This window comes from Lipophrys pholis (assembly GCF_963383615.2).
Source record: "Lipophrys pholis genome assembly, chromosome: 21".
NCBI classification, from domain to species: Eukaryota; Metazoa; Chordata; class Actinopteri; order Blenniiformes; family Blenniidae; genus Lipophrys; species Lipophrys pholis.
The window spans coordinates 19,635,001-19,648,457 of record NC_137649.1 but is presented as its reverse complement, the minus strand read 5'-3'; the positions used below and the strand labels follow the sequence as shown (position 1 = coordinate 19,648,457).

Genomic DNA, 13,457 nt, shown 5'->3' with positions numbered 1-13,457 from the left:
TCTCAACACAGTACATGCCATTTTTATTCAAGAGTTGGTCAACAAACTGTCGTAATTCCAATGGCTCTCGTAGCGTTCGGTACAGTATTGGACTGGGTTTGATTATTCAGTTAGAGTACACTTGCAGTAAATGTTCATGAAGGGTTATAAAATATACTAAACAGAGCAACATCATTCAGAGCATTCAGCAGGACGCGCCTTTATCAAAGTGGCAATGCAGACAGTGGTAGATAATGCCCAGTTAATATCCAGAGCAGAAACATTGTACTTTCAACACTACGTACCCTTCCTCTGGTGTTCGGACTGTAAGGCAGTGGGACATGTTCGGATTGCGATGTAGTACAGCTTTTTGTCAGATAAACAGAGTTTACCTTTTGGTTCAACAAAATGTACAACATGATTTGAAATTGAAACAAAGAAAGCGTCTCGAACAGAAACCTGTGTGCGTGTGTGCGTGTGTGCGTATGTGTGTGTGTGTGTGTGTGTGTGTGTGTGTGTGTGTGTGTGTGTGTGTGTGTGTGTGTGTGTGTGTGTGTGTGTGTGTGTGTGTGTGTGTGTGTGTGTGTGTGTGTGTGTCTGTATGATCGACTGACATGATGGTAACAAAGCAGCAGAAGATATGTTTAAACACTGAACTGTAGAAATAAAAAAGAGAAGGTGGATAGTGAGAGGCAGCAGCCGGGTTCGGTCTCCCTGTGGTAACAAGTTGTGGCGGTTGCAGCCTCAGTAACCTTCAACCTTGTTTTGTTTAGGGTTTTTTTTGTTTTGTTTTGTTTTTTTACTTCGGGGTATTACTCAAGCTTGAGCAGTTCCACGTCAAAAATGAGCGTGGCGTTTGGAGGGATGACTCCGGGGTGGCCTGTCGCTCCATAAGCCATATCTGGTGTGCAGGTGATTTTAGCCCTCTGGCCCAGGCTCATCTGAAGCAGGGGAGAGAAAAGAAAAATATGGTTAAATATTTTCATTTATTACAGCAAAGAAACACTATGCTTTTTTTTGTTTTGTTTTTTTTACCACTACTGCACGTTTTCAATGCAGTTCTTCAGCAAGACACAGCAAAGAATGTGTTATTAAGACCTCGTTAACCTGTTTTCAGGTAAAAACTCAAAACTTCTGATCTGTTTTGGATGTCCAAAACCTTTCTGAAAGTTTACACTTGAAACTTTCTCGTGTAAACAGGGCCTGAGTCTCTATTTCTTTCTTTAAGGCAGCCAATCATTCTTTTCATTTCATTCCTAACTGACCAAGCAATATGAAGCATCGTTTTTCTTTCAAGGTGGCTGAGTGATGAAAGCTGCTACTGTAAATCACTGAGAATGCCAGTGAAAAGACACTCAAACAACAGACAACCAGCAGCGACCACATCACACAGTGATCAGGTCAGGTTTTCTCACAGGGAGCTCGTCTTTTACTTGAAACTAGGACACATTTTGAAGGCTGTTTCGGTGGCCAGATTTTACCCGAGACTATTTAAAGTTACAAAATTAAAGACATGAATAGTCGTCTGTGTGAGAAGTCAGAAAGAAAACTGTACAACGTACCAAAATTGCATACATTTCTCAATTTGAAACTTAAACGTGTGTTTAAATTGTGTATATTTCTCACAAGATAAAACGAAGTTATAAACTCTTGTGCATGGCATTTGGTACTACTTTCGCTCAACGGGACTCACAATGCGTCTATTGTCAGTAGTTTTATAGGTACTGCTTTTTAAATAGGTTTTAAATAAGGCAACAGTATTTGTCAATATATGAGAAGTACATATATGACATTTTCAAATCCTACACAAGCAACACTGATTTCAACGGCATGAGAACTATATTTGAGTCTCCTCTCTGAAGTTATTAACTCATCACTTGCCACGTAAAAGTGTTAAGAACGCACTGATGGAGACATGCAGCAGTTTGTGTAGTTTATTATTTACACTGCACAACGACAAAACAAAGAAAAGCTTTGATTTGATCGTCTTACCTGTGCTACTCCTTCCTCCCAGCCCTTGATGACCTCCATTCGTCCGATTTTGAACTTGAAGGGCTTGTTCCTGTCTCGGGAGGAGTCAAACTTCTTCCCATTCTGCAGCATCCCTGCACAGAGAAACGCCACATTAGCAAACTCCTGAGAGAAACCAACACAAATAAGGACCAAACACATGCCTATTCTCGGGTTGTTTTGCTTATAATTAATGGCTCCTACAACCCGGGGAGCACTCTTGTGGACTTTCCTATCCCAAGGTCTGTTTCAATTACTCAAATGAACAAAGGGAACGTGAATCAGGGAGCACTGGCCTGGTTTAGTGGATTATTTTTAAAGTTAACTAGGCCATTGCTTGCCTGTTTCTAGACCACAGGGAGAACGGGGTAACAAAAGGCGGCGCGGCGCAGGACCCCGCTCCTTCACAACGCTGACCGAGCGTTCAGGCACGATAACAACATCGGGGCCATTAAACACGAGGAAACGCTCCCCCATTTCATTAGTCGTCTTTGGAAAGAAGGAGCGAGGTTCTGCCACTCTGATGAGCCGGGGGAACTTTCTGACCCTTCCGACTGCCAAGAAAGAGACGGAACATCTTCAGCAGGGTCTGCACAATCGCACTACAAAATATCTAAGTGTGAACTATTAGAGGAGTTTTATCTGATGTGCAGTGTTTGTTCACTGGAGGATGGTAAGTGAGTAATACAGGCTTGCCTTTAAACGCTCCCGCACTGTCGAAACATTTTCTATTTCATTTCTTTTGGATAAATAACCACTTAAAAAGGATGAAAAAATGCTTTGACCTTTCTTTTTTTTTAATCTCATAATTTTGTCAATGTTCAACATTATACTTATGAGACATTTATTATGGTGCAACTCAAAACATGAGAATTAAGTTATTTGTTTTATCACTTATTTCTAAAAAGAACTTGGGACTCAGGATAGACTTGGTTTATTCATTTAATGAAAGACTCATTTCATATACGTTGAGATATTTTATGACATAAGCTGACATTTTTTCTGTGGAGTTTTAAATTTTACACTATAATCCAAATGTTTAGGATGCACCTGCACCTGTGCAACTTATGATGTAAAATCGGTGATTCTCATCCTTCCTTCCTCTCCTCTCAGCTGAGTTTAAAATAATCCTAATAACTCATGGTGTAAATGGAGAATAACATTCCAGAACATCCAGTTGTGTTTTGGAGGCTGCCCCGTGATCGTCCGTTGATTTATGAATTCTCTGTTGTAATTTCACAAGTGTGAATGCTTGGCATTTAAAATCGGTGTTAACTCCACTTCAATTACGGTGCCTTGCTCATCCAGTCATATGAATGTTGGTACTGTACAGCTTCTCCCCTTTCATCCCTCTAAACTTAGTAGGGTCCCATCATTTCCAAGAATCCCAGAAGCCCAGATATCAGTCATCAGGTTCAAACACCCAGGCAGGATCCCAGGGTGTCGAGCTGAGAAGCTCCTGAGACGAGGGAGACGTTGTACACCACTTTGTTTTTTTCATAATCAGCCTCCGTTTGGCTAAAAGGTGGCAGAATGTGTATTTTCTTTTTAAAAATGGGGTTAGAAACTACTGTGTCTCTATGACACACTTTCAAAACAATGGAGAAATATACCACCTGTTTCTTGTTTGCGCGGACCAAAATGGCTCCTAACCTTTCACTAAGTGGTTTACGACGAGCCACAGTTTGGGTTTAAAAGCCATATTGTGCATTAAACTCCTATTCTGCCGCCAGCCTCCGGTGGGCAGAAACACAGCCTGGGTGTGTTCCCGTCTTCTCCTAAGCTGCTGCCTGTATCACAGCTCTGTTATCGCTCTTTGTACAGCTAGGCATGGGTGGGGTCTCTGCAAAAATAAAGCAAAGCCTGTCGTTTCCTGAGGCTGGCTTCCAGACTCCCTCTCTCTCTCTCTCTCTCTCTCTCTCTCTCTCTCTCTCTCTCTCTCTCTCTCTCTCTCTCTCTCTCTCTCTCTCTCTCTCTCTCTCTCTCTCTCTCTCCCTCCTAGTGAGGGCCTTTCACTCGGCTGCACGCTGACTATATCTGCAAAAGAAGGAAAAAAAAAACAAAAACTGCACCACACAGGGGTGGGGTTATTTTTACTTCGTTTACTGTATCCTGTCTTGCCCCGGTCTGGGATAGCTGCCAACACAACAACCCCACCCCACCCCACTCCCACCCCCACCCCACCCCGGCTCAAGTGTGGATGAACTGAGAGTGTGTGTAAAGCTATCCGTCTACAAGACTTGTGTGTCGCTGTGTTCCACAGCTGCAGGCACACACACACACACACACACACACACACACACACACACACACACACACACACACACACACACACACACACACACACACACACGCACACACACGCACACACGTCTCAACAGAACTAAGACAAATCTACATTTTGGTTCATTAACATAGGCAGGTAACTTGGGACAGGAGTGCGTGTAATTAGGGAGAGCCTGAAAATGACCCGAAGCAGCGGCTTTAAAGTTGCTCTCAAAGCAAAACGCCAGACATTTGTGAACGAGACCAGAAGTGGAGAACAGGCAGGCTCTTCCTGCAGCAGTATTAATCTGCTATATAGAATCCGTGTCCCTTCTATTCTGCCCATTCTGAGACTCCAAGCTGCGTGAAGCCTGTCAACTCTCTCAGACAACTCAATAAGCAATGATCCAGGAGCTCAACGTCACCCGGCCCCCCCACCCCCAAAGGAATCAACTTTATGATGTCGGACGAAAAGTTCCCACAGCCACAGTCAGTCAATCACAACACGCGGTCATGAAAGCTCCGGAGGTTTCAGTCTCGTCTATTTCTGGGTCACACATCCACAACCATCAGGTCTCTCTCTACTTGAGCACGTTTCACGGGATGGTCTCGAGCTCAAACATGGTAAAGGAATGACATCCGAATTTAGGCGTGACGTCGAGACCCGTAAGCCTTTTCAAAAAAAGGTTGTGCTTCTCGTCACAGCGGACCAACAATGGCATTTGTCACAGCCGGCCGGTAGCCAGACTTCACCAGTCACGGGGTAAACCCACGGGCTACACTCGCTGTCTTAATATTGACTGATATCAGATCTGCCTCCATTTTCTCCCTTCCTGATACGGAGAGAAATGAGTTTGCCACCGCAGGATTGCAGCTGATGGAGCTGCCAGTCTGCGAGCGGTCTCACAGTCGGGCCTGACAGAAACAAGAACGCGTGTGAGAGGGTGATTTATTCGGTCCTGCTGTTTTGAGGCCGGAGCCGCCGTCGCCTCCTCCTCCTCCTCCTCCTCCTCCTCCTCCTCGGTGTGGTGACCACGCTGCTAATTCGGGCAACCCCAGCTCTCAGCAGAGTCAGTGGGGGGTCAGGCACATGTCGGTGTCGCTTTGTGCTCTGGCATGTGTGCGTCTGCATGTTTATAATCCCTGAGGGAAAAAAAAAAAAGCGAGAATGAAGACGGCATCGCCGCGAGAGAGTGTGAGAAAGTTTCTGCGAGCGTGAGCCTGGCTGGTGCCAAATGCTGGAAACAGAGTGGTTTCAAAATGCCAACGTGAATTAGAAAGTTGCTCCCTCCCCGCTCTTAGCGTTTGTCTTTGCTATCTGGGAAACTAATACCCGTGCAGGGTGGGGTGGAGGTTCCCAGGAGCCGGCTGAATGACTTGAAGAAGGTTAGGTCCAAAACCTCAACTGCCAGCACTGTCTCTTTATCAGACCTGTAGTTAATCTTGTCTTTCAGCATTGAATGATAGAAATACTGGTCAGTGTGGTCCATTATAGAGCAGTTAAGTGCAACTATAACAAGGGATTGACCGGATTGAGGAATTACATCATTTCAATCCTGACAAATTAAACAAAATATAATAACTGTGTTGGACACACGTCAGATGTTGCAGTTGTAATAGAAGACGTTATCTATCTAAACTGGATCGTGTTAGACATGACAGACTTAAGTTAAACTCTACTTTTCACTGATACAAAAGCATATTTCAACCTCTTTTCGCATTTCAAAGGTCGAGCCATGTTTTGCCTAAAGCTGGATTTCTTATCTTTCTTTTTTTTTTGTGCCAAAGCCACCTGCAGCTTTTGAGTAAATCCTCTGAGTGGAAAAAAAGGGGAAAATATGAAAATCTCTAGCACATGCCAAGTGGTCACGATATGTATAAAGAGGAAACTGCCGCAAATTGTGCTTCACTCAGGTGTAATAGAAGCACCCAATGTAATTTTGGAAATAGAAGAAAAAAGAATTGGGGCAAAAAAAACAACAATTTAGAACATTTAAAACCCTTTTCTAAATCACTTTATTTGAATTATGGTCACTGAGTGATGGAGCCCATCATACCTGACCATGGACCGATCACCAATCCTTCACAGGGCAAACACAGAGAAACAGACAGTCACTCATATTTACACCTACAGACAACTTATTCTTGTTTTTGTGGGTGGAAACTGTAAGTTCAGTATCAATCATCAAATTTTTATATATTCATAAACACAAATAAGAGTAAAGAAACACTAGGCAGTGGCCAAGTGCCTACCAAAACCTACATTTGAGAGACTATGCAGTGAGATGCGCTACATCTCAGCAGCGCGGCTTCACATCCTCAGATGTACCATTTCCAATTATAGCCTAATTCATTACAGCAGTTGGCTGATCTTGGTAGAAAATCAGGCCAAGAGGAAAATGTGATTACTCTGCCCGCCCCCAAAAAGTTATACAATGCAACATTCTTTGACCGTAGATGCCCCCCGTGTCTGATAGTCAAACAGAACTAAAACGCTCCCATCGGAAGCAGAGAGGAGACAAGAGGAGCGAACAATGACACTGGTGATGGAGAGGAAATCACAGGTCTTACCAACAAAGACACGAGTGAGCTCAATGAAATTACACTCCGATCCAACCAGTTTACAACACAAACAACACCTGAGTATGTGCAATAACCTCTATAACCACATAAAAAAAAAGAAAAGAAAAAGAAAACACCAGAAATGTGACATGCGAACAAGGTTTTGTTTACTTTCTGTCTGACCTAGTTGTCTGGACTGCCAACCCCCGAGGCGCAGAACAACCCAAATTTATTTCCCAAACGTCTCGGTGCCTTAGTGCCCCCACCTTAAAACTGGGCAATCTGACAAGAGACAAACAGTAAAAAGACAGCGCGCGAGCGTGCGCGCATGCATGTCTGCAAAGCTGGAGAAGCGAAATGACACAATAAAAACCGCAACTGTCTGTGTCCTGTGTCGACTACAGGCACATACATGTCTTCCAGACGCTTGCAGACTGGGGAAGCTGGAGTGTGACTGGGTGGTGTGCCTTGGATCTAGTTACACACAAGGAAAAAGAAGAGTAGTTACCTATGTAATGAACGACACATGTTTGACCTTTCTTTGGAAATGTTCTTCCTGTTCAAACGAGAGAAAACACATGTGTTATTATTGCATGTTGGTACACTTGTGAGTGTGATTGCTCTATTAGTAAGGTTAAGCCTGGTCAGGGAACGCCATACCCTCCTTCAGACTCAGATATGCATCTGTCAGTCTCATCCATGCTGAAACTTAAGCACCATTTTTTTTATTTTTTTTTTTGCGGGCTATCACATGCACGTAATTACGTTATTACTGCGTTTGACAATGAAACATAATCCTGCAGGAACCTGACAGGATACGACCCCCAATATGTGCCTTCCAACATGCAGAAGCACCTCCATTTCACATAGGCATGCCAAATCTCAGTATTTTATGTATGCATATTCACAGATTCTGACGATTAAGAGTAAAACAGTGGATTAAATCAACACTCACAAAGTGTGGACCGTTCTAGAAAGGCAATATACAGACATCCAGCCTTATCAGCGATAATTAAGACCCCTGATACTAATGTTAGTTGCTAACTATTGAACGATACTGATTCCCTTTCACGCTCCAACTCTGAAGTTTAAGCATACATTACAACGACATTTAAGCAGATTTAAAAAGAAATTCCGAGGATCTGAAATGAAATTCCGACCACCTCCACCCCGTTACAAGGCACACACACGAGCGGATAAATCAACTTACCGTCGCCGGGAGATATTGTCTCGACTTCAACGCCCATTGTTGTGCTCCTTCAAAGATTATCTATAAAACACGCGGCTTTTAAAGCGCTTTCGTGAAGCGAGTGTCACCCTTTTGTGGCTACAAGTCGGGCTTTCTCGGTGGAAACCATGCATTCGCCCCCCACTGCCGACCCTTAGCTGCGGCGAGAGAGGGCGTACTTCCAACGTCGTCCTCAGCCCGTCATGGATACTAATTCCACACGGTTCATTTATGGAATTTAAAGTTAATTCATTTTACAGTCGTCTGGTGCAAGTTTAATCCATGTTGTGAATTTATAATGAGTAATTTTTTTTTTTAATTCACGCTACCGTCACTTGAATACAAATCCCAGAATGCACTGCGACTGTCTGCCATTTACAGTGCATTGTGGGATACGGAGGCAAAGCAACAATCTGACAGCCGCAGTGTACACATATCCCACAATCCACTGCGATCGCCACACAGTTGTGTGTCCGGGTCATTTAAAATATGACCACACATTTTGACCGGAGTGGGTTTTTTTTTCTTAAATTACACGGTAAGTAAGAATTACACGATGATGTTCACATTTATCTTTACATACATGTTTATTAACTTGCTATGCATAACAAAACACGTGTATAAGTTATCTTATGCTGTCTAGCATGCATGCTTGGAACTGTAAAACCTCTTCCCATCAAAACATTACTTTCCTCTTCTAACCTAAATGTATCTGTATTCAGTTGGCATATCAAATTTAGATCGACTTTGTTTACATCTCTTAATAGGAGTTAACAATCTCTCTATTTGTTAAGTCATTCATAAAAACTTCTCATCACCTAATCTGGAGTTCTAAATGCTGTGATTGAACACATGCTATTGTTAGTGCTCTGAATTCCTCCCAGGACCTGTGCCTTGTTAAGGTCACCCAGCATAAGCAGCTATACTGCCTCAGCTCAGGCAGGGGGGATTAAAGCGTGTACTTGGAAGGAGACACGAGAGAGGCTTTTCCTATTCTTAATCTGCATAGGTAGCAATAGTTACGCTTGTCCAAGCCACATTCAGGTCAGGTGCACGTCTCTGTCATCAATGTTATCTCTTTGAGCCATATTTCTCTTGATTTTTCTCTTTTCACACCTGCCAGGATGGATCTTGGTAAGGCGAAGCTGCTAAGGACAGGCCTCAACACTCTACACCAAGCCATCCACCCTGTGCACGGGATTGCATGGACGGACGGCAAGCAGGTCTGTTTGACAGCTCTCTACTTTATGAATGGCGAGGTGAAGTTCGGAGACACCAACGTGATCGGGCAGTTCGAGCATGTTTTCGGGCTCTTCTGGGGGCCGCTGTGCTGCCCCGACTCCCCTGCCCTGCTGGCAGTTCAGCACAAGAAGCATGTTACTGTCTGGCAGCTGCAGCTCAGTACACTCGAGCAGAACAAGCTGCTGTGCACTCAGACATGCGAGATGAGCGAGCCTTTCCCGTTGCTCCCTCAAGGCTGCGTCTGGCATCCTAAACTGGACGTTCTCGCCGTGCTGACGAAGAGGGACACCTCTGTGCTGTTTTCGGTCCGGTTGGACAACAGGAGAATCAAAGCAGACATCAAAGGCAGCGGACTCATCCATTGCGCCTGCTGGACTAAGGACGGCACGCGCTTGGTGGTGGCGATCGGCAGCGGTCTTCATTCTTACATCTGGAATGACATCCAGAAGAATCTTGTGGCCTGCTCCTTCTGCCCCATCTTTGACGTCGGAGGATACATTTGTGCCATCGAGTCTACGGGGGAAGCTCAAGTCGCTGTGGCTACAGAGCTGCCTCTAGACAAACTATGTGGGTTAAACTCTGGCATGGCGTTCGACTTGCCTGCAGATACGGAGTCACTGCAAGGCCACCGCTCGCTCATGTCAGATGACGACAGCCTTATGGATGCGAGAAGAAGATCGTTTGAATCAGACAGATCTTTCGTCCCCAGCTCGGGCCCTGTTGATCTCACCCACCTCCTGGCAAGGCACCGGCGCTCTGACCCCAGCCCCCTTCTTCACTTGCGCCGTCGGGACACTGTGACAGGTTCTGGCCAGGACTCCTCACACCTTATTCTGGTTACTTACGAACGAAAGGTCACTACCACCCGCAAAGTCAGCATCCCGGGGATTTTGGTCCCCGACATCGTGGCTTTTGATCCGCGTGGCTCGACAGTAGCGGTGGCTTCAAACACCAGCAACATGGTCCTTGTGTACTGCATCATGGCCTCTGCAATGCCCAACATCCAGCAGATCTCTCTACAGCAAAATGAGAGACCCAAAGGCATCTGCTTCCTCAGTGACAAGATGCTGCTTTTGATGGTGGGCAGGCAGAAGTCCAACGACCCGGCCTTCCTCCCATCTTCCAACACTGATAAATATATTCTTCGTCTCATAGCCAAAGAGATGATGTGCGATGGAGAGAGTCCTTGCACGCCATCCCCGTCTGCCCCCAACCACGAGGCCACCTCTAACTTCTGCGCAGGGATTAGGAGGCACTCAGAGCACCTGTCAAAGGAGGACAGGGAGCGAGGGATAAAGGACTTGGTGCTGCCAGGACGGGGAGTGGTTTCCTCTCCGGGCAACAGGCGCAGGCTGGTGGAAGAGGTGAGGAGCAGCGAGCCCAGTCCCATCACCAGCTCCGTGGACTTCTCCGACCGGGCCTCAGACCGAGCGCTCTCCAGTGCATCGTCCATCACGGTGGAGAATTTCGACATGGACCACGTCAACCGCATGTCCAGCCTGGCGGTGGCCGGCCAGGTCAGCAGGGACTCCAGCCGATCCAGCTCTCCTCGCTTCGACCAGTCGGAGAAGCTCCACACGGAGCCGACGCTGCCGATGCCCGACAAGGCGTCCGCCCACGCCAAGGAGCGAGCGCTGGAGCAGCTCGTGCAAAACATGGAAAGACTTTTCACACGCTTCGCAGACGTGCAGACGTGCCTGACAGAAATCAGAGATTATACGCAGAACGGGAAGAAGGCCCTGACGGTCTACCCCAGTGCCTCTGAGCCCCCGTATGTCAACGTCACATGTCAGGTACAGTTTGAATTACTCCATTTATCTTACTATAGTTGACATTGTTTCATAGATAATAATAATTGTTTCATAATAAAAATTAAAACTACCGTTTTTATCTCGAGTTTTAGCGAGCTCAGCTTCTTGGACTATTTCTCCTTGTGTTTCTGACTTTTTGGGGTTTTGTGCACATGCAGAAGCAGTTATCAGAAAACGTGTTCATTGACGAGCGGAGGCCAGTGCTGCTGTGTGAAGGAAAGCTGAGTCTGCGTGCCCTGCAGGACCTTTTCAACCTCACCATCGTGGAACTGATGTATGGTATGTGCAGAGAAGATAAGATAAGATATCCCTTTATTTATCTCACATGTGGAGAAACCAGGGAACTCACTCTGAAAACAATATCGCACAAGTAACACTTTCATGTTGTTGGTTTTTTGTGTGTGTGTGTGTCATAAGTCTTATTTAAACCCTTCAGTGTCTCCGTGAAGTCTTATTTAAGCCGTCTTTCGTAAAATCCTTCCTGCGTGTGAGATTAGCAGAGTTATGACAGAATGTACAGGGTTAACTTATTAAAACCACTTCGAGGAAACTGCTGGTAGTCCTCTTAGGTAGGTCTTCCCCTCACATATTTTCAGCGACCTAGTGTGATGGGCTTCCCTCTACTTAGGTCACCTAGAAGTCAAGATTCAGCCTAAATGCTTAGATCCTGTATTCACACTTTTTTGCTTTTTTTTAAAAAATAGATAAATAAAAAAAAGTGCCATGAATTGGCTTGATTTATATTTTAGGAAAAGAGACTAGTATTTATCAGCACCACTTTACAATCAACAGCAACTTGTTCGACTATTGTTCTTCTCTTAACGTGCCGAAGCTATAATTGGAAGTGATTAAAAGCCTAGGCCAGATTATAAGCTTTTAAACAAAAGCAGCTTACAACCCTTTAATGTGCGTAGTGTTGTGTTGCTGTCAACGCAAATATTGGCCGAACTCGCCTGATTTTACCGCCTTTTCAAATGATCGATTTGTTGATAGTCCGAGTAAACAGATTCATTTATCACGCCCTGCGTTGTGTTCCTCTTCCAAGGACCGCTGTGGATCGTGCTCGTGGCAGACGGGGATGGCTTCGTGCCGCTAACGTTCAAACCCAAGGAGGAGCTCACCGTGCGGAACGGGAAGCGGAAAACTACCCTGCGTGCTCCTGGAAGTCCAGACAACTCGTGTCCGTCCAGTCCATCCCCCAGCCAAAACCCCAGCACGGCAACAGAGACGACCACATAGCGACACACACACACCTCGGTGAACACACTGTGAACCATAGTTACGATGCAGAATTATTTTTCTATAAACAAGATGGACAAGAAGAGAGCTGCCTGTTCAGATGTATTGTTTACTTGTTAAAATATCGAAATGGAAAGCTTTGCACTGAAAGAGGGGGAGTTTTGTGCTCATTTCTGACTCAATGTAATGTAGTCATTGGAGTTCAGTCTTTTTCTAAAAGCAGGATACCCACTGTGCTGCGATGGCACTTTAGAAATCATTTCAACTGGTTTGCGCACAGAATGTTTTCAAGTCCTCCCTGGACTTAATATGTATCATTCTAAAATATGTAGATTGGAATTTTTATGCTGACCTGTTCATCTCAAGTTCAATCGGACTGAGGAGATCTGAAATGTTCACGTACGCGTTTGACTTTACCGACTGCAGTAACACAGCCGACCATTAGAGGGGGCTAACACTCAACAGGAACCTCTCTGTCTTGGACGTCTAATGGAGGGATGAAATAAAGCACAATCCCACAGCAAGGCTCCCTTTTTTGTTTCTTATTTTCCACATCTTAAAAAGAAAGAAACACAACATCCACAAATGTATTGTCTACCAACCAACCTCTACAACATTTATTCATTTCATATCATCAATCCTTTTGTAATCATAAATAACAGTGTTGTAGAGCTAAACACAGCAAATAATGATATACATTCATTTATATAAATAAGGTAATTTTCTATATATTTATATATATATCCAAGATGACTATACAGTACATGTGAAAATGAAACAATGTTTACATAAAAACAATTTAACCATTTCTCAGTGTAATATACACTAATGAACAACCTTCCAGCTGTATTACTGGAATCTGTGGCTTTGTGAAATCACTCCATTTCAAGATCCAGGTCACGCGTTACTCAAATCGTCCATTGTGCCAGAGCTGCTGCTTTGCTTCCTGTGAGAGACATCGGTTTCAGTGAGGGCCTACACGCACCCAGAGCGGTGGAAAGTAGCGGGAGTACATTCACTGATGTTGGGTACAATTCTGAGATCTTCGTCCATTGTCGGTCCACTCTCTGGTGACTGCAAGGGTTGATTTTGGGAGGTGACACAGTAAAGCGTCACAGTAT

General features: G+C 44.8%; 2 protein-coding genes across 4 annotated transcripts; one reads left to right on the top strand and one right to left on the bottom strand.

The window, feature by feature from the left end:
- On the bottom strand, positions 1–8,404 carry fkbp1b (FKBP prolyl isomerase 1B). 2 transcript variants are annotated; one of them, XM_080490705.1, is made up of 4 exons: positions 8,027–8,404; positions 7,325–7,372; positions 1,972–2,084; positions 1–920 (listed from the first exon to the last, which is right to left on the bottom strand). In XM_080490705.1, exons 1-4 carry the CDS (start codon positions 8,061–8,063, stop codon positions 792–794), a joined length of 327 nt encoding a protein of 108 aa, XP_080346831.1. In that variant the 5' UTR covers positions 8,064–8,404; the 3' UTR covers positions 1–791. The 2 variants fall into 2 exon arrangements, with proteins under 2 accessions (XP_080346831.1, XP_080346832.1); XM_080490706.1 differs by lacking the exon at positions 7,325–7,372 and having other exon boundaries at positions 2–920; positions 8,027–8,209.
- A 99-nt stretch (positions 8,405–8,503) lies between these two features.
- Positions 8,504–12,858, top strand: wdcp (WD repeat and coiled coil containing). 2 transcript variants are annotated; one of them, XM_080490702.1, is made up of 4 exons: positions 8,504–8,582; positions 9,168–11,079; positions 11,256–11,376; positions 12,143–12,858. In XM_080490702.1, the coding sequence occupies exons 2-4, from the start codon at positions 9,169–9,171 to the stop codon at positions 12,334–12,336; spliced, it is 2,226 nt and encodes a 741-aa protein (XP_080346828.1). In that variant the 5' UTR covers positions 8,504–8,582; position 9,168; the 3' UTR covers positions 12,337–12,858. The 2 variants fall into 2 exon arrangements, with proteins under 2 accessions (XP_080346828.1, XP_080346829.1); XM_080490703.1 differs by lacking the exon at positions 8,504–8,582 and having other exon boundaries at positions 9,037–11,079.
- The last annotated feature ends 599 nt before the right edge of the window (positions 12,859–13,457 follow it).

What these genes read in the sequence shown, in the direction of transcription:
- wdcp (XM_080490702.1), top strand. Translation starts at nt 9,169, where the DNA reads ATGGATCTTGGTAAGGCGAAGCTGCTAAGGACAGGCCTCAACACTCTA. An exon ending in ATGTCAACGTCACATGTCAG is followed by an intron (nt 11,080 to 11,255) that starts GTACAGTTTGAA and finishes GTGCACATGCAG; the next exon opens with AAGCAGTTATCAGAAAACGT. An exon ending in CATCGTGGAACTGATGTATG is followed by an intron (nt 11,377 to 12,142) that starts GTATGTGCAGAG and finishes TCCTCTTCCAAG; the next exon opens with GACCGCTGTGGATCGTGCTC.
- fkbp1b (XM_080490705.1), bottom strand. Translation starts at nt 8,063, where the DNA reads ATGGGCGTTGAAGTCGAGACAATATCTCCCGGCGACG. An exon ending in GACAATATCTCCCGGCGACG is followed by an intron (nt 7,373 to 8,026) that starts GTAAGTTGATTT and finishes TCGTTTGAACAG; the next exon opens with GAAGAACATTTCCAAAGAAA. An exon ending in GGGAGGAAGGAGTAGCACAG is followed by an intron (nt 921 to 1,971) that starts GTAAGACGATCA and finishes CCCCTGCTTCAG; the next exon opens with ATGAGCCTGGGCCAGAGGGC.